Source organism: Ictalurus punctatus, chromosome 15, assembly GCF_001660625.3.
Source record: "Ictalurus punctatus breed USDA103 chromosome 15, Coco_2.0, whole genome shotgun sequence".
NCBI lineage: Eukaryota > Metazoa > Chordata > Actinopteri > Siluriformes > Ictaluridae > Ictalurus > Ictalurus punctatus.
In genome coordinates, this window is record NC_030430.2 from 20,797,708 (window position 1) to 20,821,896 (window position 24,189).

The 24,189-nt window shown below is 38.2% G+C and overlaps 1 protein-coding gene across 6 annotated transcripts in view; it reads left to right on the plus strand.

The window, feature by feature from the left end:
* The window catches only part of arhgef25a (Rho guanine nucleotide exchange factor (GEF) 25a), an 80,801-nt gene that overhangs the window by 49,441 nt on the left and 7,171 nt on the right, over positions 1-24,189 (plus strand). For all 6 annotated transcript variants that reach the window (XM_053686156.1, XM_053686158.1, XM_053686157.1 and 3 more), the window contains 11 exons: positions 3,161-3,285; positions 7,270-7,336; positions 8,480-8,583; positions 11,055-11,124; positions 17,816-17,905; positions 19,514-19,606; positions 20,653-20,703; positions 20,986-21,063; positions 21,169-21,360; positions 22,066-22,246; positions 23,238-23,455. In XM_053686156.1, coding sequence (XP_053542131.1) covers positions 3,161-3,285; positions 7,270-7,336; positions 8,480-8,583; positions 11,055-11,124; positions 17,816-17,905; positions 19,514-19,606; positions 20,653-20,703; positions 20,986-21,063; positions 21,169-21,360; positions 22,066-22,246; positions 23,238-23,455 — 1,269 coding nt within the window. The remainder of the gene's footprint in view (positions 1-3,160; positions 3,286-7,269; positions 7,337-8,479; positions 8,584-11,054; positions 11,125-17,815; positions 17,906-19,513; positions 19,607-20,652; positions 20,704-20,985; positions 21,064-21,168; positions 21,361-22,065; positions 22,247-23,237; positions 23,456-24,189) is intronic.

The following is a 24,189-nucleotide window of genomic DNA, read 5'->3' on the forward strand; positions in this document are numbered from 1 at the left end:
TATGCAGCCCCAGACCATGACACCACCACCATGCTTGACTGTAGACAAGACACACTTGACTTTGTACTCCTCACCTGGTTGCCAACACACACGCTTGACACCATCTGAACCAAATAAGTTTATCTTGGTCTCATCAGACCACAGGACATGGTTCCAGTAATCCATGTCCTTAGTCTGCTTGTCTTCAGCAAACTGTTTGCGGGCTTTCTTGTGCATCAACTTTAGAAGAGGCTTCCTTCTTCGACGACAGCCATGCAGACCAATTTGATGCAGTGTGCGGCGTATGGTCTGAGCACTGACAGGCTGACCCCCCACCCCTTCAACCTCTGCAGCAATGCTGGCAGTTAATAGCCTACGTCTATTTTCCAGAGACAACCTCTGGATATGACGCTGAGCACGTGCACTCTACTTCTTTGGTCGACCATGGCGAAGCCTGTTCTGAATGGAACCTGTCCTGTTAAACCGCTGTATGTTCTTGACCACCGTGCTGCAGCTCAGTGTCAGGGTCTTGGCAATCTTATTATAGCCTAAGCCATCTTTATGTAGAGCAACAATTCTTTTTTTCAGATCCTCAGAGAGTTCTTTGCCATGAGGTGCCATGTTGAACTTCCAGTGACCAGTATGAGGGAGTGTGAGAGCGATGACACCAAATTTAACACACCTGCTCCCCATTCACACCTGAGACCTTGTAACACTAACAAGTCACATGACACCAGGGAGGGAAAATGACTAATTGGGCCCAATTTGGACAGCAAATTTACACTGTTACACAAGCTGTACACTCACTACTTTACATTGTAGCAAAGTGTCATTTCTTCAGTGTTGTCACATGAAAAGATATAATCAAATATTTACAAAAATGCGAGGGGTGTACTCACTTTTGTGAGATACTGTACATGAAATATGCATAAAGGATTTTTCATTGTGGAAATAGATTTTTCTGTCTTCAACCCCATCATTTAGCTTTTCTTGTGCTCCAGGTCAGAATTCTGTTAACAAAGCTGAATCATTTTTAGATACTGAAAAAAATCTAAATAGTGAGACACTGGCAGTCAGTCTGCTTTCTATATTTTATTAGCAATAAAAGGATACAGATATTCTCCAAAACAGACAGTTACAAAGTTAATTATATGATATTGAATACCCTTCGTCGGTGTAGATATGGGTTAATAATGTGGCATATGTAACAAATGCGTCTCCTCTGGTCGTAGTAGTGATGCAGTAAATCTACACTTTGCTGGAGAAGCATCAATAAACTCACAAACTTGAGCGGCACAAACAGTCCTGTAGTCCATTGAAAACGTAACACGCGTGCGCATGATGTCATCCTTTTTACAGAATCTCGTTTTTGTACGTTTACGCGGAGACGATAACGGCATCGTTTTCAAAAACTTGTACTTTGAAACTTTCAAGTTTGCGTTTTCAGGCCCCGAAACGCCGTTGCCGTGTAAATGAACAGCCAAACCGCATAAAAAGTTTTCCGTTTTTAGTTGAAAATGTCGTTGTGTAAACGGGTCCTTAAAAACAAGAACTGGCCCCAGTAGAAACCAATCAATCTTGGGATTCTGCTTGTAGTTAATTTTTCCACCAACTGGAGAGACAACTGGAGTCATCACAGTGACGACTGGAAAGATGGCAGCATGCAACCATGCCATTGCTATATCCATCATGGTTGAAGTGTGTGGATTAACAAATTGGCTGCATTTTTTACTGGAGAAATACTTTTACTCCATGTGGTTTTTAAGAAATTAAACGTAACCATTAGTGCAGGTTGGGAACACAGAATTTTGATGGTGGAAGCATAGCACCAACTAAGCAAATTGTCTTTCTTTGACTTTTTTTAATGTATGATGCCAGTATGCATAACCAATCAGCATCGAAACCATACAACTGTTTCATATGGAACTGGAATTGTAACTAATATAAAAGTCACAATTCTAGTTTCCTAATGCCAAAAGTTTCTGTACTTTGCTCACTGAAGAAATGCTTTGAGACTGTTGGTCTGTTTTGATTTATTTCAAATACCTTTTCTTTTCTTTGAAGAGTAAACATATGACTTCCACATCTGAACAAGTCTATTTAATCTGCACCTCTTTCACACCCCTGCGGTCATTGGAGCGACTCAAGTAAAGAGGAGAAGTGAATACGACTTGACTGCTTCACCCTGCTGTCTTTATGGCATTAAAGAGGAGGCTGTGAAAGACAGAGGTCTCAGTCTGTAAAGCTCTGTGAAATGAATACAGAGAGAGAATGCAGTGAGCTGGAGCCCTGGAGACGCAGAGAAGAACTGTGCTCTCGATCACAGGATCAGGACAGGAATCTCAGTGTGTTTCATATTAAGCTATGCGACTCCAAAGCCGCAATCAGCTCTCGCTGAAACTAAGACTGGCTCTGAGTTTACCAAGCGATACAGTAATGAACATGTGGTGTTTAGGTCTTGTGTGGTGGTGGTGTTGTTCTGGAAAGAGACATTAGATTGATGTATTGGTCCTTCATGAATATTTATCAAGAGAGAAAGATACAAACTGAGAAAATGGAAGGGCTGCAGATTGACTGAATGTTTGGCAACTGATTAAGGACCTTTCTGTACCCAGTACAGAGGCAGCTGTTTGTATTTTCTTTTTTGTTGTATTTCAACACAAGATTTATTTCTTGAATAACAATTCTGTCATATTCCCAAGCTATTCATCATATTCCCATTACATGTATATCTCATGTTCTAATTTCTCATTGTTTTTTTTTTGAGGGAAATTGTATGATTTATGACGCTGTCTCACTTTTGTCCTTAGTTTACCTTTCAAAATATGCATTAACAACAAAGACAGGAACTTCATACTGTTGTACTTCCTCTCCTACAGCATATTACACAATCTGGCAGGACCAAATTCCACATTATTCATCATTAACATGAACAATGGCCAGCCACTTCACACTGAGTACAACCAACATCCTAACTGCAAGATATTGTAGTAGCAGTGACTAAGCTTGCTAATCCCTCTAATCATTCAGTCACTGTCACTAACACAGTCTCAATGTTCCTTTTCTGTCACCAAGACAACCTGCACCATTACAGCAAGAGTAGTTTTGCTCTTTCTCGGCTCTTTCTCCACCAAGTATTGAATATATTTCATAAACCTATCATCAGTTTTTTTCTCCACAGAATCCCCAACCCAGTAACCTGCAGCTAGAAGGCAATGGCTCTGTGCTGATGGATGACACTTCCAGCCAATCATCAGTCACTGTGGACAGTGAAGAGGAACGGAGGAGTGCATTAGAGAAAAGCATGTATGTCTAGAGTCTATAGAACATAACCTTAAACATTATTAGACCCCCAGTTGGGAATTTGGAGTTATTTTACAGTGTCTTGCATATATATTCACACACCTTGAACCCTTCCACAATTTGTATTGTTACACCTTTGAAATAAGATGGACTTGCAGTAATTGTCATGAACCTATACAAAAAATAAAAACATAAAAGTGATTGCTGATCACCTTAAAAACACCATCCTCGCATGAAGCATGGTGGTGGAAGCCAGAGTTGAGTGTAACACGTTACTGTAATCTAATTACTTTTTCTGATAACGTAGTAATGTAACGCATTACATTTTAAATGTATGTAATTTCTTTACAGTTACTGATGTCAATAAAATCGCGTTTCTTGCGTTTCAAATTTATTGTTAAGAAAACAATATTAAGTAAAACAATTTTTTAAAAATAAATCACGTTTTGCGCGGCTGCCAGGGGTGTAACCTGGCCTGGGTACTGGGGGCTGTAGGCCCAAAGATTTTTTTTTTATCCTTGAATAATTCGCAATTGGAGCGGTTTGTCACTATGTAACTGAACATCAGTAAAAGTAGACGGCGGTGTTGTAATTTTATATCTTTAGTGAACAGAGGCGAGACCAATCAGACAGGGTTTAGAGGAAAATACGTGGAAATACTCATGTCTTATTGGCTGACAGCTCTCAGTGTGAGGAAAAATGGATATATGCCGATTTTTATTTATTTATTTTTAAACCAGTAAAGGGGTTGAAACTGAAACAGTAACATTCTCTGATGCTGAGCAGGAAAACAAGGTGTGTAAATATGTATATGAGTTACAGTTTACGTGGACATGATATGATCAGAGCATAAGGAAAGACAATGTACTCTGCATGGCACTGTAGCTGCTAAACCTATACAATGATAGCTTACTTGTGCTTCTCCTTGGCTAGTGACACCAAACTAGCCTAGTTCTAAAAGTTTTATATTTTATCGGTCTGGTATTCCTACAAAAACCTGAGGCAAGTTTTATGATAAATCCAACTTTTTCTGATTATATCATACATTTACGTATACATATAATTACTGAAAGAACTACGAGTTTCACTTTGTAGTGTATTTTTGTAAGTTTGAAAGTAACTTGAAAGTAAAGTAATTAGTATTATGATTACTTTTTACATGCAGTAATGAGTAATGTAATCAGATTACAGTTTTAAAGTAGTAATTAGCAATCTGTAGTGGATTACTTTTTTTGAGTAACTTACCTGACACTGGTGACAATATGGTGGTATCATATTGTAGAAAGAGGGCAAAAGGGATGGACCCAAACATACAGGGCATTCCTAGAAGAAAACTGTGAGACTTGAGAATGGGATGGAGCTTAACCTTCTAAGAAGCGACCAAGCATAAGCATACTGAAAAAGCTACAGTGAAGTGGTTCAAAACCAAGAACCTGAATGTTGTAGAATGGCCTAGTCAAAAGCCTAGACCTCAATCCAATTGGCAAAACTATGAGGATGCAGTTGTGCAAGGATGATAGAGACATATAGCAGATGACTTGCAGCTGTAATTGCAGACAAAGATGACTCTACGAAAGGATTGAACCAGGGGCTGAATACATATGCAACCAAAGGCCTGTTTTTCTGTTTAATTAACTTTTTATTTATTATTATTTTTAAAAAAAATAATAATCGTATTTTATTTGATATTTTTTAAGTTAATTTCTATTCCATTTTGTAACACTGAAAAATGTGGAAATGTTATTGGTGTGAATAATTATGCAAGGGACTGTGCATTCAGGGAAGCATCTGCATCTTTTGAGGAGGAATATGATGTATGTTGTTAAAAGTTTTGCATTAAATTATGTTAAACACAAAAGATTGTAACACAAGAGGAGAAAATGAAAAACCAAACAGAAACCCACACGCCAGGACTAACTGAACGTATATTTAGGGAAACATGATATGGACCAAAATACCAGATTGCAATTATATTGCTACATATTGCAAATGCATATCTACTTAAAATAAGCTCATGCGCTTGTAATGTGTCAGAGTTAAAGATCAGCCAACATTTATTTTACTATTTTTTTTAATCATGTGAATTAAAAACATTAAAACACAGAAAACTTCATTAGCCAGAATGCTCCCTGAACATAACTGTGCATAAATGCGCAGCACTATGTGCAAATTTTAAAACATTAAATATGTTCTTAAATTAAACAAGCGAGAATCAACACGTTTTTATTATCCAAGTGGCACAGTCACCGTCAAAGATCATATTGCTCTGAACTTCTCCGTCTCAGTGTCATCAGTTACATCATCAACTGATCAATGAAGTCAGCATAGTAGCAGAACAAAACACAAAGTCGTAACACAATTAAAGAAATAAAATATTCTCTATATTATGGCTCATATGGTATCTAAATAAAACATAAAAAGGAAATCATAAATATTGTGATCCCTAAAAAGATAGTAATGGTGCCACCCAGAATTAGAACATGACATCGATTCGACATTACTGTTAAGCTAAGGGGAAGATGTTTAACTCTGTACATATGAAGTAATAAACATGTAACCCAAGTATCCTATCACTGTATTATTATCACATGATGTTTCAATATGTCTGTAGCTTCTGTAAACTCTTAGTTGGTTTGAAATTATTTTTTTACAAATCAAATGCCTTAATTCACATTACACTGTAAAACTGTTTTTTTAAAAAAAAAAAACCCAGCAGAATCTGTTTATAAGTTGTCAACATGGCATACAGCATTGGCATACATTAGATATAAAGTACAATAGGTATAGACTAGGTCAATCACAACAGGATTGTGTACAACAGTTTGTCTTGTGTTAGCTGATGTCACAATGTAACACACAGAGACACATCAATGAGGCCAACATCACAACATCCAACATCCCAAAGCAATTCCATAGCAATTTTCCCAGGTTTCCTCCTCCAGTCCAAAGACATGCATTGTAGGCTGATTGGTGTTTCCAAATTGTCTGTAGTGTGTGAATGTGTAAGCGATTGTGCCCTGTGATGGGTTGGCGCCCTGTCCAGGGTGTCTCCCACCTTGTGCCTCAAGTTCCCTGGGATAGGCTCCAACCTCCCCCATGACCGTGTGTAAGATAAGCGGTATGGAAAATGGATGGATGGATGGATGGATGGATGGATGGATGTTATAGCAGCTGTAAACAGTTCCCAAACCAGCATTGCTTTTTTTCTTTTAAGTTTGTCACGTTACCAAGAAGCTTCAAATCAATAATCATATATTTTTCTAATCTGTTTCTGTGCAATGCATGCCATACAAGTCCTTGTTACTATGAAAACAACAACAAGCTCATTTTACCAGAGGCCGAAAAAATGGAATTCCACGAATTCTCGGGGAGCCCGTGTTCAGCACACAATTGTGATTAATGGCTCATATGAAAGTAGACACAGAGGGCTTTAAGAATTAGCAGTTTTTCCAGAAGTATTTCTTTCTTTCTTTTTTTTTTTTACCTAGCCTACTAGGTTTAAATGCTATAATTTTCCCCATCACCCTGTTCACCAGCAGCTAAACACAGTCAGGATACTCTACATACAGAAACCCAACAGTGTCCTGAATAATCTTATAACAAACTTCCGTCAAACTTATGCCAGTGTACTGCTAGAAAGGGTTAATAAAAACATATGCTTTGAATTACAGATGGAACTACTGCCAGAGCTACTGTAATAGAAAATTAATTAACATCTTCTGACCAGTCAAATTTGATTTAGTTCACATTCAGCCTCTTTCATACGTTGAAATTTGGTTTGAAAATTTCCAAATTTGTTTTTAACTTTGTTTAACCCTTAACTATGTTTAAGCTTTCCTCATACATTAGTCGCACTGTGTGTGGCATGCTTAACTGATATTAAGTGATGCTGAATCAATACTTGGTGAAACATACTGGTGGCAGAATTGTTTTCAGATCCAGCAAACGAAGACACTTCTCATCTTTCTCCCTTTCTTTTCTCTGCAGGTATGTCCTCGAAGAGTTGATTGAGACTGAGAAACTGTATGTAGCTGACCTAGGACTCATAGTAGACGTGAGTGACAGCATTCCAAATCCTACAGGAAAAAAGTGCAAATAAAATAATTATAGTGCATGCCGTCCCCCATGTTTTTTTCCCGAAATTATGTATGTCACATGAGTTAGCTTTTAAGCAAAGGGGCAGAGACGAGTGTCTCTGGCAGGGGCCAGGGCTAATTGCAAACAGAAGCTGGGAATGAAGGAACCATTGTATTACATGATTTTAAATCATGTTCTTGATGTACTTTTAAAATTATACCATTTTCACAGGTCTTCGAACACTGTTGGATATATAACAAGCCAAAACCTTAATATGCTGTATTATGGCACATGCTTATATTAATTATCCTCTATCCTGTAAGCATACCGAACAGCCTTACACTCATTTGTGTTTCACAATAGCATTAAATATATATTTTAAAACAATTAGTAGTGCACCAGGAGGGGTTCTGGTACAGTATTCCGTTCTCATACAATATTTGAAGTTCCTTTTTTCTAAATATTTGCTTAAGGATGACAGGAGTTAGCTGAACACTGTTTATAATGTGCTGCCATTCAATATTTGCCATTGTTAAGGTTAAGAGCACTGAAAATTCAAAACCATGTTTGGCCTCTCTATGGTCCCTATTCGAGAGCCGGTGAATTAAAAGTTATGCCACTCTTGATACAGAGGAAAATGAGTGTGTTTTCAGAGGTGGGTTGCGCACCTCTTTAAGTCAATTTTCTGGGCTCACCATTCAGATTATGCAAATGATCAATCAGTGGCACTGAAATTGCATAAGAAAACTGAGCTTAAGTTCAAGTCTAGTATTTTGTGTAACTAAGACAAACCTCTGTTTTACTCAAACTCCACCAGTGCTTAAGCTCTGATGTGTGCTTAAGTCTGTAGTTATGTTATGTCTGAGGTTTAGATACTGTTGTGCACAACTTCGGTATTAAATCATGACTACGTGCACTTAACTCAACTCTGAATATGGCCCTATGTGTTTAACTTCATAAATATAGTATAGTGTGACTATTGTGTATTTGCATTAAGCATAATATCACTCAATATTTAACATTCACTGAATGTGTACTGCGTGTATATTTATGTACAATATATATGGACATGTGTGTTTTGTATAACCAGTGTAGGGTGTGTCTGTGTAATCTCTTACAGGGCTACATGGCCACTATAAACACTAAAGGCGTACCAGAAGACATGAAGGGTAAAGATAAAATAGTGTTTGGCAACATACACCAGATCTACGACTGGCATAAAGAGTGAGTATCGTTGCCTGGTTGTGTGTTTTGTAAGTGCTTCTTTTTGTCCTGTGCCTACATGCACTTTACTATTAATGATTTCCAGCAAACATTTTCCCAATATTATCTGATCACCGAAATGGTTTCCACTCATGGAAATGGTTTCCACTCAATGGAGTCCACTCATTTTTGAGTGGTAACAGGTCCAGGATGTGTCCTGTATAGAATTACATTATTTGTATTGTTGTATATGGAATTGTTGACAGTTCTACCTTAATAACCACAAATGCACTATAGCAGCATTTTCTCGTTGGCAGACATGCAAATATAGGGTCCATTATCTCAAATCAATCTTCATTAAACCACTGAATATTACCACAAGATCGCTACCACAAAACACTTTAAACTCAATTCAAACCATCTAGGATCAAAATATGAAAATAATGTATCATTATTAATCATCACAAACCATTACAAGACCAACAGGAGTCAACATGAAACCTCCAATATTCGGTTCTCCCTTCAGTCTCCTCTTCAGGAGGTGAAATGCTGCTCAATTGGGTTAAGGTCTGGTGATTGTCTTGGTCAGTTTAAAACCTATACTTTTTCCTCCTGAGAAAGTTCTTTGGTGAATTGGCAGCGTGTTTTGGATCATTGTCTTGCAGCATGATAAAGTTCCTCCTGATTAATATGGATACATTTCTCTACAAATTGGCAGACAAAATGTTCCTGTAAAACTTATGAAATTCATTCTGCTTCTACCATCATGAGTTCCATCATAAATAAAGATTAGTGAGTCTGTTCCAGAAGCAGTCCTGCCAGCCCAAGCCATGACACTGCCTCCACCATGTCTCACAGATGAGCCTGTGTGTTTTGGATCATGAGCAGATCTTTTCTTTCTCCACACTTTGGCCTTTCCATTACTTTGGTAGAGGTTAATCTTGGTTGCGGAACTTTTGTGGCTTATCTCAGTATTTCTTTTGAATTCCAATCTGGCTTTCTGATTCTTACTGCTAATGAGTGTTTTGCATCTTGTGGTATATTTCTGCTCTCAAAGTCTTGGTGGATTGTGTTACCTTCACTCCTGCTCTGTGGAGGTTGTTGGTGATGTCACTGGCTGTTGTTTTTGGGTATTTCATCACAGCTCTCACAATGTTTGTCATCAGTTGTTGTTGTTTACCTTGGCCGACCCATTTGGTGTCTGTTGCTCAGTACACCAGTGCTTTCTTTCTTTTCCAGGACATTCCAAATTGTTGTTTTGACCAATACTTGTGGAATGCCTCTGTAACTCACCTGGTACTTTAACTGAAAACAGACATAAACTGTCACTATAAACACAATGGGAGCTTACCTGGAATCCCAGAGAGTAGATGTTGAATTTTTAGCTAGAAATTCCCTTACTGTCACAGATATCAATACATTTAATTATTTTATGTCTACACTTAATTATTATGGTTCTTTTAGCACCAGGGTGCCTCCAATCGATACAACTTATACAATAATATAATAGGATGTATACTAAATGTTGCATTGATAAAATAAAAAATAAAAAATAATCCACCTTAGTCAATAAAATGTAGTCAATAGTCAATTTTCTTAACCAAAATGATTAAAGTATTTATTTGGCACCAGACAGAATTATGTGAAAGCTAAAAACAACAACAACAACAACAACAACAACAACAACAACAAAAAACTATTACTACTAGTAATAAGAAAACAAAATAAATAAATTACAAAAATCTAGAAAATATGGCAAATCACATCCCAAATTAAGTAAACTCATATAAACTATGGTAAAATTACTCCTTAAGATGTAAATGTCATTCAAAACAAAATATAAATCAGTAATTTGTAAACATTTTCAGTTAAACAATAATAAACAAATCAATCAACTCACCAACAATCAAAAATTCACTCAATTGATTCCAAATTCACATAAATGACTCAATTGACTCGCTTAAATGAATCACTTTAGCAACAAATCGTAAAAAATACGAATCAGTGAATCACGAATCATCTAACAAGTGAATTTACAGTTGCACTTGTTTCAACATAAACCCCTTTCATCAACCATGAACAAGATTTATTAATAAACAACTATTAACACCCATAATATCCCTTCATATATCTTTAGAAACCCAAATAGAACCCATTTCATCAAATAATTTACTCAGTTCTGAGATCTCATTACTGTTATGGGTTAGGGTTAGGGTTAGTATGAGTGCTGGTATGAGCACAGGACACTTTTTATGATTATAGCAATAGTTCTTACATATATATCTACAGTATCCAGTATACATGATCCACATTCTTCCAGAATTGATGCTAAAGATAGCTGAGCCTCAGTGGAGTTATGAAGTTAATATCCCTTCCTGTCATTTAGTTTAGTGTTTGCTCTGCAATTGCAAAGTTTTGTGCTCGGTTTGTATAGATGTAAGTATCAGTGCACATCTGACTGATCCTCTCTGTCCCTTCTGTCTTTTGAGCAGTTATTTCATGGGTGAGCTGGAGAAATGTGTGGAAGAGCCTGAGAGACTGGCACAGCTCTTCATCAAACATGTAAGTCTGCCAGGCTGTCAGTCAGTCCAGTTAAACCTGCGTCTGTCTCTCACCACCTGTCTCTTTCTTTCATTCCGTGTATCTTCCTACCTTCCTTCCATGTCTGTTTCAGTCTCAGCGTTTTTCTTCCTCCTCTTGTTCCATCTGTGTCTGGTGTGTGTGTGTGTGTGTGTGTGTGTGTGTGTGTGTGTGTGTGTGTGTATCTTTCTGCTTGGTTCTCTGTTCATTTTTCTCATTTTTCCTTTCAGTTTCTTTTGGTTTATCTATCTGCCTGCAGCTGTATGTCAAATTGAATACTTATTTAGACTACTATTCTAGACTCCCTTCGAGTGTACAGACTCAGAAGATAATGGACTGTATTTGGAAAAGTGATAGACAATTTTTTGCATTAACCTGTCCACTCAGAGATGATTGTAGAGACTGTGAGAGCCCCAGGCAAAAACACACCCCCCCCAACCCCCATAACCCCCCCCCCCTTTTTATTTTCCTGTTGAATATTCATAGAAATCAGATTACCATTTTGCCACAAACTGCCTACTAATTTCGTAACTGCTTACTTGTGGAAAATGAAAATGAAATGTGATAAATGTACATTTTTAAGCTTACATTAATCCTTATTTCATTCATTATCTTCACCACCCACCACTGCCCTTCCTCCACTTTTCCTCCACGTGATGTTTCATCTTTTCTCTTTGACTACTGTTGCACCAGTCAGGGGCAGGGTAATGAGATGGGGCCCAGTGTAGGTGGTTTCCTAAGATGCTGTAGATTAACCATGTGGGTTTTTTTTTCTTTTTTTTTTTTTTTCTTCAGCACATGTTAACATTTCTGTGATCAGCCTTCAGAAGTGCTTTAGTGCTCAGTGCAATTTGCTCTTTTGCCTGTTCTCTGGCAATAAAAATAAGAGGGAGGGGCTTGTAGGAGAATTTGTAACAATTTAGTCTATTCACATTTCATGTACAAATTTACTTCCCTGTTGTAGAATGTAGGTATTAGATATGTAAAGAAAAAAAACAAAAAAACAACACAATTTCCTATAACACAGCATGTTGAAAATAATCAACAAGAAGTTGGTGTGATTCATCAGAGTTACTGTTCCACACCAAAGTTGTATTTTTCCTATAAAAACACATTTTATTCCTCTTATACCACAGCAATTTACCCAAGATGACATTTTTGTTATTAATTAAAGAATTCCACATCATACATTTGAATCATTTATAGTTACATGTAATGTTGTGGAATGCCCACAAAACAAATTAGTTCCTGTTATCTCTTATTTTATACCAAGTATCTTTCTCTCTTTTTGACAAAAAAAGCAGCTTATGTTAACCAGAAACCCCAAAGCCTTGAACATCTTGAACATTTTCTCATGTCAAAAAAACAAAACGTAGTATTTTTGGTTTTGGTTTTAAAAAGTGCTGACACTAAAGACTCCTTTCAACAGTGCTTAATAAATGTGTCAATTAAAACGTGTAATGTCTACCATACAAGTCCTTGAGTAAACTGTTACTATAGAAACAATAATGTATTAGAAGAAGAGCATTAATATAAACCTTGCAGCTGATGATACTGTCAGAGTTGTGCTGTTATAGAAAATACGTTAACACCTTCTGGCCAATCAGAATCAAGCCTTCAACAGTGCTGTTTTTATGATAATGAGTCTTTCTTGGTCACATATACATTAGAGCACAGTGAAATTCTTTTCTTCGCATACCCCAGCCTGTCAGGAAGCTGGGGTCAGAGCGCAGGGTCAGCCATGATACAGCGCCCCAGGAGCAGAGAGGGTTAAGGGCCTTGCTCAAGGGCCCAATAGTGGCAGCTCAGCAGTGCTGGGGCTTGAACCCCCAACCTTCCGATCAGTAACCCAGAGCCTTAACCACTGCATCTCTCCCTCACGGAAGGTCTCTGTGAGTCTTCTCTGAGTAGTGGTGCCATGCTTCCTTTCTGTGTTTGGGTAAATGAGTAAACAGAGATGAGAAAACACACACCGGCTGTGTTTATCCTCCTCACTGCACTCTATTTCTGTCCCTCACATAGCCTCCGTTGCTGATACTCTGTGTGTGTGTGTGTGTCTGTGTCTGTGTGTGTGTGTGTGTGTGTGTGTGTGTGTGAGAGTGAGTGAGTGCATGATCCTACTGGCTCTCCTCCATGAAAGCTCATGGGGTCAGGAAGCCAGAGGGAAAAAACAGGCGAACAAACGTAGCCAGGAACAAGAGGTGGAATAACAAACACGTTCTTTGATAGCATAGCTTCACGCTCCATGCTCGCCTATTTCTGGCAGAATGTGCTCAACGTATTGTCAGCTCTCAGAGAAAAGAAAGTGCAGTGTTCTCTGGACCGGCCGCTGCTTTGGGGCAGGTCCAGATGTTTTCAGGCAGGAACCTGGTAAATTCATCTATGCTCATGTTAATTTGCTCGTGCACTTTCTTGATTACGTGTGTGTGCTGCAATTGAAGTTTTGGGTGGTTTAATTAAAGTCTTTTACTCAAACATGAATGGACTTCGGAGTTACAAGTTGGCAGTCAGTTTATTTCTTCGCTGCCCTCTTTGCTTTTTAATAAGTCAGAGGCCTTTGGAGATTGAACTTAAAAGAGGCAGATGGAAATAAAGACGGAAACTCGTAACGAAAATCTTAAAGTGGCATCAAGAAAGGCCAACAAGCAGACGGCTCTCATGCAACTGCAATGAAAAACAGAGGCTTGTGTTCTCTGCTTGCCTCTTTTCCCTTGCTTTCTCAGCTTTGCTCTTTATCTCTAGGCTTCTCTGTTTTACTCATCAATGATGAAGGTCCAGATGTGTGAGTCCTTGCTTATGTAAACTGATAGTATGGCTCTAAACTGCTTTATCTGAAATAATAAACTCTTTCATTGGAACCTTTAAGAGTTTATCGTGAAGTCAGCTTCTATTCTGATCTACTCTGCACTGGTAGAGCTGTCTCCAAGCAACTCTGCGTATGTGTGTGTGTGTGTGTGGATATCCAGGTGTTGGCTCCCAGTACCTGGCTGTAGTTGTATGCTTGACTCTAGTTACATTCTGGATAACGTGGCTGAATTATACATGACCTCATCCTTATACAACTCCATTATCTCTCTGTCTCTCTCGTTCTCTCTTGGCATGAGTTTTTTTTTTCATATCTTCCTCCTCTCTCACCATTTTCAGTTTTTTTTTTTTTTGCTTTCTTTTTCGTTGCCCTTTGGTGAGGGCCGATCTAAAGTGATGAGTTCTATGCAGAGGAGTTTAAAGGAAGGGCAGGGGATGTGTTAGCCCACGGCACCTATTTGTAAAATGATTTCCAACTGAAGCAATGAAAATGTTTTAGTTCAAAGAGCACTTTTAAAAAGGCCATTACTGAAGACAATCGATGGACCCGATTCTCCGGAAATTCTTGAGACTGCTTTTGTTCTGAATAAAATGAGATGCGATGAGAGGAATGAGAGTAAAACCTACTTCAACATGAACTTCAAACTTGGCTGCGGCAACAGGCAAGTTAATCTATAAATGTAGATCAAGTATGACACATATTACGTGTTGTATTTGTGAGTTTGTAATAATAATAAAAAAAGTAGGTTAATAAAACAGTCAAAAGTAGTGCTGAGGAAAGTAAACTCTCTGATGTGCTCTCACTGAAACTGGACGGTTGAGTTTGGATGAGCGGGTGCTTAGGAGATAGGAGTGGAGCCTGATGTGAGCTGCTGTTGTAGCACATCTGCCTCAAGGTTTGACATGTTATGCATTCTTAGATGCTTTTCTGCTCACCATAGTTGTAAAGAGTGATTATTTGAGTTACTGCAATATTCCTGTCATACTGTTCTTCTCCTTTTTTTCTTTTCTTTTCTTTTTAAAAATTTCCTTACATTTGGTGCTTCCTCTGAGACTAAGTGTTAACTGGCTTCCCACTCAGCGTGGCGCAAGGTCCCTTTCCAGAACCTTCACACTAACTGTTCCTCAGTGGTGGAATGAACTTCCAATCTCAATCCGGACCGCAGAATCTCTCACCATCTTCAAAAAACAGCTAAAGACCCACCTCTTCCGTGAACACCTAACCGACTCATAAAAAAAAAAAAACCCTTAAATATATTTGCACTTTCCACCTCTGCTCTGTGCACTTTGCTTCTTCTGGAACTCAATTAATGGATCTTGTATGGTAGCACTACTTGTATTTTTCTCTGCTAGATATATCTCTTTACTTGTACTTTTCTCATTTGTTAGTTTTGGATTTGGATAAAAGCGTCTGCTAAGTGAATAAATGTAAATGTAACTGCCCATTTTCACATACATGAACTTACAGATGCACACTATAGGATGGTGTCACTCTGACTGACAGGGGAGAAATAGTATGCCATTCCCACCAAGAGAGAATGGCCAACTTTGCTCCCTTGACTCCTGGCCATGGCATTGTATGTATAACCGTATCATTTTCGGGATTTGACTCGCAAGCGCTCAATCTCCTTTACCTTCTTTTCTCAATACTTTTTTTAAACTAATTCAGGTCAAACTGCTTAACGCACACACAGTCAGTACGTTTACATGGACAACAATAATCCTATATTAACCCGATTAAGACAATACTCTGATTAAGAAACTAGCATGTAAACAGCAATTTTTAATTACCTTAATCCGATTAAAGTCATACTCGAAGTAAACACAAATGGAATTAAGACGTGTGGAGTATTCCTGTTTTAGTCGCATTATCGAAGTGCAGTACAGACATGTACACACCTTAATCACACTAATAACGTCGTGTGGAAGTTTTCACCGCATTTTGCGACAGGACACGATCACACACGGCAGTGCTCAACCGTTTGACGGCAAACAAGAGAGCACCGAAAACGCATACTTTTCTACTATATAGTAGGCGAAATACATGTATCTGAGCTATTATGTAGTAGGTAAGTACGCGGTTTCAGATGCAGCCCACGGCTTCAAGCAGTCGTCTATTAACACGTATAGCATGACAAATAATTAACTGCACTTGAAGCATTCGTTAAATGAAAAATAAAAACACCCAAAACTGTATACGGTACCATAACGAAGACGAACTGTGTGTTGATAAGTGAAATTCTGCAGGGAACGTGGGACAGCGTGGCGCGGTGACGTAATGACGTGTGCTGTTAATCGAACTCTGCACATGTAAAACGAGTACACGAAAGGAGTATTCTAAAATCGACTCATGTAAACACCTAATCACCATATTGTCTTATTCAGAGTAAGGTCAATAATTAGATTACTGCTGTCCATGTAAACGTAGTCAGTGTTCACACTTCGCTTTATGGTTGTTTTTTTAGCAAGAATATGTTTTTTTTTTTTTGGTTTAGTTAAAATTGTTAAAACTATTTAAAAGTGTATTTGGTTTAAAGCTCAGTAAAGCTCCATATGTCTTTAGCTACAAAGATCTTGTAATGTTTATGAATTTGAATTGCCAGCTGGTGATGTCACCAAGGGGTTTACAGCTGACCTATCAGAATCTAATCTAATACTCAAACTACAGCAGTATCCCAATACTGATAGCAATAGCAAAACTCTGAAAATTCTTCTTTGTTTATTTTATTTTATAGCAAACGTAAATTTGCAATTTCTACAGTTATAATTTGCAAACATGGATATTAAGAATTATAGATGAAATCAGTCATGGAAGAAGGTTCTCTCTTTGGGTAAAAAAAACAAAACAAAACCCGAAAACAACAAAGGATTGTTTGGCTACACAAGAGTTTTAAAAGTCACCTGAAAATGCATTTAATTATTCATCGAATCAGGTTTGTGTTATTGCCGTAGTATTCAATAAACTTGTTTGTTTTTATTTGAGGTGTGAAATAACTCCAAATGCCCCTTATTTTCCCTTCAGCCATATCGCTTACATTGTACATTCACTCCTTGGACCTTCATTTCTCTAGCCTGCCTGTTTGTATTGTATGTGTGAGTGAGTGTATAAAACAGACAGTCAAGGCAAGTGAGCTGGCCGGAAGGAAAAGTCTTTCCTATTCTTCAGAACCAATCAGTATCAACATTTTTTTTTTTTTTTTTTTTTAATATTAGGATTGATTTTTAAACGGAAATGCCTGGATAGAAAGTATTGATACTTGAGCATTGATCCGTCCATCCTTAACTCCTACACTCAGCACAACTGCACCTTGTACAGAGGCACTGCTCTTCTTTATTCTTTCTTTTCTTTTCTCTGTCTTTTTCTTTCAGCAACTTGTGTTTCTTCCTCTTTGTCTCTCTCATTCACTCTCATCTCATCACATCTTACGATATCCACTAGACAGAATCAGATTCAAACAAATTCAAACGATCAGAAAATGACTGCAGTGCTGAGGTTTGCATGAAATCTCTCTCTCTCTCTCTCTCTCTCTCTCTCTCTCTCTCTCTCTCTCTCTCTTTCTCGCTCTGTCTAATGCATTTGCCTCACTCCATCACACATTTACATCACCCTTCTTCAACAGGTGCATTTTTACTGAGATAGACACTTTAATCCTCATTGCACTGCTTGTCTTTTACTGCTTTAATGGCCTGCTGAGTCTCTACTGAACTTAACTCTGATCCATTTGGCCATTTTGCTGATTCATCATGCAATTATTTCCTGATCTCTCAGAATATACGGCACTTACCAGAGAATGAAAGAGCTTTGCACTCCCTGGGACATATACCAACTCATTATTTCACTTCTAATTTCTTATTCCAATATTTGCAGGAAAGGCGTCTTCACATGTATGTGGTATACTGCCAGAACAAACCCAAGTCAGAGCACATCGTGTCAGAATACATCGACACCTATTTTGAAGTAAGTATGAAACTTTTTGTTTCTTCTTCTTCAAAACCCACACACCTACTTTTCAGCTTTGTGTGAGATACATGAGCAGATTTATCTCTGCAATCATCATTAGTATCCTCTAATTCATAATACACTCTTCTATGTGATTCATGCTCACCAGATGGACTTGATGATATGATGATAAAATGTATTGTGATAAATGATGTCACAGTATGCTTTTTGAGATATTGTGGATATCATGATATTGATATTGTGAACATCTTTTAATTAAAAAAAAAATATTTTGAAACAAATAAGAAAATACCACAATGTACACTGACCTTATGGATGGCATGCACCCAAAAACATGCTTCTGGGCTGTGTACACAAGAACGGCTGAATGCTAGTGGAAGATAGGAAGCTATCTGATTTGATAGACATGACAGGCAGGCGACTCGTGTGCGTTGTCTTGATTGGCTGGATATTGATGGTCCTCATCATTTCTTCTCAATATTGTTCTAATATTTGACAATGAGTTCTGGAGGTGTTTCTGAGCCCATGCAGTCATTTCCATTACAGAATCATGCCTGTTTTTAACGCAGTGCCGCCTGAAGGCCTAGTGATCACGGGCATGCAATATTGATTTTCACCCTTGTCCCTTGAGCAGAGAGATTTCTCCAGATTCTCTGAATCTTTTGATGATATTATATACTGTAGATGATGAGATATTCATAGTCTTTGCAATTTTACGTTGAGGAACATTATTCTGAAATTGTTCCTCAAATTGTAGACACAGTTTTTCGCAGATTAGTGATCCTCTGCCCATCTTTACTTCCGAAAGACTCTGCCTCTTTAAGATAATCTTTTTATACCCAATCATCTTACTGACCTGTTGTCAATTAACCTCCAGCCGTTTCTTTTTAGTAACACTTACCTTTCCAGCCTTTTGTTGCCCACGTCCCAACATTTTTGAGACGTGTTGCGGCCATAAAATTAAAAATTACCTTATTTTTTTTTCTTAAAATGGTACATTTGCTCAGTTTAAACATTTGATATGTTTCCATCTTCCACTGTGAATAACAAATGGGTTTATGAGATTTGCAAATCATTGCATTCCTGTTTTTATTTATATTTTACACAGCGTCCAAAATTTCTTGGAATTGCGATTGTACACACACTCTAACCTAAGCTGGAATCCTGCTGGCTACATTTTTCGGAATTCAAATCGCCACAAACCCTGACTAGGCAGTTACTATGAATGATTGATTATGATGGGAATGCCTCACTGTAAAAGCATAGCTGAAAGCATTCATGTTCACGTTAATAAATGTGTTCATCTCTCACCCACATGAAAACAAAAAACCTACAGCTGGCATGACTTTTTTTATTAGCAGGATTTCGAGTGGCCGATCCACACCTTTGGTCTTATCCAGATACTCTGTGAACCTTTCTGGCAAGCTTTCTAAAAAAATAAATAAATAAAATAAAAAATTATGTGCATTTTATTTGAATGTGTATCTTATCTGTTCATTCAGAACAATGTATTCATGTTTTATTGACAGTTGTCACATAGGACCTTGCACCAAATATTACAATCCATTCTAAAATCACCCAATCTTTCATTTTATTTGTGCGTAGGAGCTTAAACAGCAGCTTGGTCACAGGTTACAGTTGAACGATCTCCTTATCAAACCTGTGCAGAGAATCATGAAATACCAGCTGCTATTGAAGGTGAGAGAGAATTCTGTAAACACAAACACCTTACGGATGCACACACATACGCACACACACATTGATGCAGACACACAACCAAACAACCATGACCTTTTTGAAACGAATGTTTTTAATTAGCTTAGTTAAACGCTGAACAGATCATTAACTGATAAATAGCGCTCAGACGTTATCCATTGTAAACATCTTTCATAAAAGTGGAGAGAGCATGATTAATTGAGGCTGTCAGTGCACTCTTTGTGTTTAATGCTTTCCTGGTGTGCTTTCCGGTAGTGGCCTGTAAGACCAACCGAAATCGGACAGCAAGACCTAAAACACCACAGTAAAATGTAGAAACGCAACAGCATAATAGGAAACACTTCTATATTAACTCACAATGGAACGGTCCTTACTGAACATCACATTCTTGTTAATGAATGGCTACCCAAGAGCACAAACCGTTGTTTGTTCAATCAGTTGTAGAAATAGTTTTACATACATTTATACCAGAAACGTACACGCTGCCAAGTCGATGTCACTGGTGCAGTATGAAAAGTCCACCAAATTAATAATACTCTACTCAGTGGTGGTTCTGTGGGGGGCCATTATTATTTATAGATGAGGAAGAGATGGGCTAACATACTGTATATATTGGGGGGAATATAGCTTACAAAAATGTACAAATCATAATAAAAAAAAAACAACAACATAAAAGTGATTGTTCATTACCCAGAAAACACTATCCTCAAATGAAGCACGGTGGCGGTATCCTCGTTCATGTTGTAGAAAGTGAGTAAGTTCTGATTGGATGATTGCATTAGTATTCATCCCTGTTGTTCTGAAACCCCTAAAGTTCCAGATTGTAGCCCCAGGAGGTATGGTGCACGTGATAAACTGGGAATGATTCTACATATAAGGTAGATCCACTGAGAGCCCAGTGTATTTATTATTAGCAGATGTGTGAAAAAATAGCTTTTTCAGATATGGACACATGGCCAAAATGATGACGCGTATCGCTAGGATTTCTGATTCAGATACAGAGTGTACTTTTGTGTCTTTCTGAGCAGGATTTCCTGAAGTATTACACCAAGGCTGGAATGGACACAGAGGATTTGGAGGTATGAAACTGTATCTGTACTGTTCCAGTGGTTTATATTTAAATTAGCAAAAGATGGTGTGGTGTAATATTCAATAGGTGACAAGCAGAGCTGCATCACAGAATTGTGTGAACTCTTTCTACTGTGGTGTCAACACTTATGCATAAATCTCACAGAAATCGAATAATTCGTACTCAATATGCTTGCTAATATTCACACAGGTTTTCACACAGTTTAAAAGTATCTCTAGGTCTCTCTCTCTCTCTCTCTCTCTCTCTCACTCACTCACTGTCTCCGCAACAGAAAGCAGTGGAGGTGATGTGCTTTGTTCCTAAGCGCTGTAATGACATGATGAACGTAGGACGGCTGCAGGGATTTGAGGTACGGCGCCAGACGCGAGCTGCAGTTTAGAACTGTCTCAACAAAGAAAGAAATAGTGGAGAGGTCTGAGCTGTCCTGGCTCCTAAATCGACTTTCTCTTTACAGGGGAAAATCACAGCGCAAGGAAAGCTGCTTCAACAAGACACTTTTACTGTCACAGAACAGGACAGTAGCTTACTGTCCAGGCCTAAGGAGAGGCGAGTCTTCTTGTTCGAGCAGATCGTCATTTTTAGTGAGCCGATTGATCGGAAGAAAGGATTCTCAATTCCTGGATACATATTTAAGAACAGCATCAAGGTGGGGCTTCTCGTTCCTTCTCTTGCGTGTTTCAGAATTATACCTTGACCTAATGGTTCAGATCTTCAGATCTAATGACTCAGATTTGCTGAGTTCATTAGACTGGTTTTGTAACATTATCCATCCTATCAATAGCTGCAATCTAATCTGCAGTATTATTAGTGCCTCATGACCGTTGTTAAAAATGGTCTGTTTAACTCAGTGACCATTCTTTCTGTATTGCCGCTCCTCTGCGAAAATGACTGCTTCCATAAAGATTAAATTACATTTGCTCGGGTTATATTAATGCCTTATATGAAAGTCTGCGAAAGACATTTTTCTTATTAGCATAATATGAACAAAAGACCTTTAGAATGCTGTACGGAATTATTTGCAATATCAGTTGTGAAACCACAGACTTTCTCTTTCCATGGAAGTTAAAAGCCTGAATGGTATGATTTTATAAAAACCTAAGTACCCTTGAGTTTATGAAAATGATCTGGCCTGTCAGAATTATTACATTTCCTACTCATAATGATTTGAGCTGATTGTAATTGGCTGTTTTCAGATGATTCCACAACCATACATTTATAACCCTTGTAATCATACACTGATAATGTCATGGAGTATAACCATGAGGATACACTGTAACAGTATCATAATCAGTTTTCATAAAGAGCCGTTGCTATTACACTCCCAATCATTTTGGTCTGGTGTCCATCTCAGATGAGTTGCCTGGGTGTGGAGGCGTGTGTAGACGGTGACCCGACCCGCTTTGCGCTGACATCCCGTGGTGCTGACGGCAACACTGTGCGATTCGTTCTGCAATCTTCCTCAGTGGACATCAGCAGGTCCTGGGTGAGCGACGTGAACCAGATCTTGGAGACACAACGCAATTTCCTCAACGGTGGGCCATCATCACCTCCACCATCTTTAGAGTCTTTAGAAGCAACAGAGCTCAAAACACATCTTGAGGATTGGATTAAAGAGTGGGATTTGACTTATGAAACAATTTAGAAAGAACACACACACACAGGATCAGGATTAAAAGGGCTGTTTTGACTCACAAAATCATTTTTGAATAATTTACAGTTTAATAACTGTTCAAAAGGATTTAGTGGATATCGTCAGTGCGCACATACACACACACACGCACCATATAAATATTCAACACTCCATCCTAAATCTAACTTTAGCCTCACTAACCACAAAGAAATGGATTTATACTTTCAGTTTTGAAAAAAGAACACCACAGATTTTATATAAAGCACTTTATATTGTAAGGTCTATCTTGCTAATCCTGGTAAGGCAGGTTTTTATTCGATTTTTGCTAAATTGTCGAGTCATTCTGGTCCTGATCATTCATAAAAACAAACACGTGCAAACCCACACACACCCACACTCACTAGGAATGTAATTGAATATATTATTCGGAATGAACAGATAATGTGTTCTAAACAGACACAAATACAGATATGAATAGGAGCTATTCTATTCTTCTTCTTCGTCTTCTTCTTCTTCTTCTTTTTTTGAAAGCTTGCCAGAAAGTTTCAAAGGGCATCTGTTTGAGACTATTCATTGAGACTGGGATCACATAGGACCCAACAAAAATGTTGTATAAGGTGGAGGTTTTTACTTTTATTCAGGCTCAAGCTCGTGGTCAGATATAAACCTCAAATGAACACCACATTCATTAACATTAACATGTGGCGCATTTACAGCATTCATTCATTCATCCTTAGTAACCGCCTGATCAGAGTCAAGGTGGTTTAAATTAGGCTGCTAGTTTGTTTATATTTTGGGAAATAGAAGCAGTGAACTGAACTTCCTGTTTAGGCTATGCACCCTTTAGGTTTGCAGTATAAGGGTGTAACTCGTTGTTGTGTTTTGTTGCTTAGCCCTGCAGTCACCCATCGAGTACCAGCGAAGGGAGAGTAAGAGTAACAGTCTGGGTCGCACCATGAGACCTCCAGTGTGTGCAACATCTGGGCTGAGGCCTCACTCTTCAGCCTCCATGGACAGACAGAGAGCACCCTGCCTGCGTGCCTACAACACGTCCCTACCCTCCCTCTACCTATCCAGCCCGGGGCCTGGTGATGCATCCGCACAGCTAGAGGTACAGTCCTCATTAACATACACACTTGAGATGAGCTCAGGCTTCTGACATCTGGTCTTCTTTGACCTTTCATTTCACTACAAACAATTACTGTGAACGTATTGTTAAAGGAATACTCCAACATTTTTCAACCTCATCTCTATCTACAACATCTGTAGAATATATAGTGATGACAATTAGAAAGAATTTGAACATGACTACTTTTATTTAGAAATTAACAGTAAGCCTATTGACTTTAAACTTACTTATAATGGAAGCCTGAGGGCAGTTGCTGAATTTTGTTATTAAATGTTTTAAGTACACCACTATGTAGTGAGAATTCGAAGTAATATTTATACTCCGACCATAAAGGTAATAAAGATGAGACAATCTAGGAAAAAGCAATTCATTTACTTGCTTTTCCTGAAAGATTTTGTGGTATCCATGATTGATCAGAACAATACAACTCCATTCATTCATTTATTCATCTTCAGTAACCACTTTATCCTGTTCAGGTTTGCGGGAAATCTGGAGCCTATCCCAGCAACACTGGGCTCGGTGCATTAGACATACATTAACATACACGTCACATCTAGAGGCTAAATTAGTGTAGATGTTCCAGCTACCAGTGCGTTTTTGGGAGGTAGGAGGAAACTGGAGAACCTAGAGGAATCCCACATGGCCATGGGGAGAACATATGAAACCACACACAAACAGTAACCCAAGCTCAGGATCAAACCGTGGACCCTGGAGCT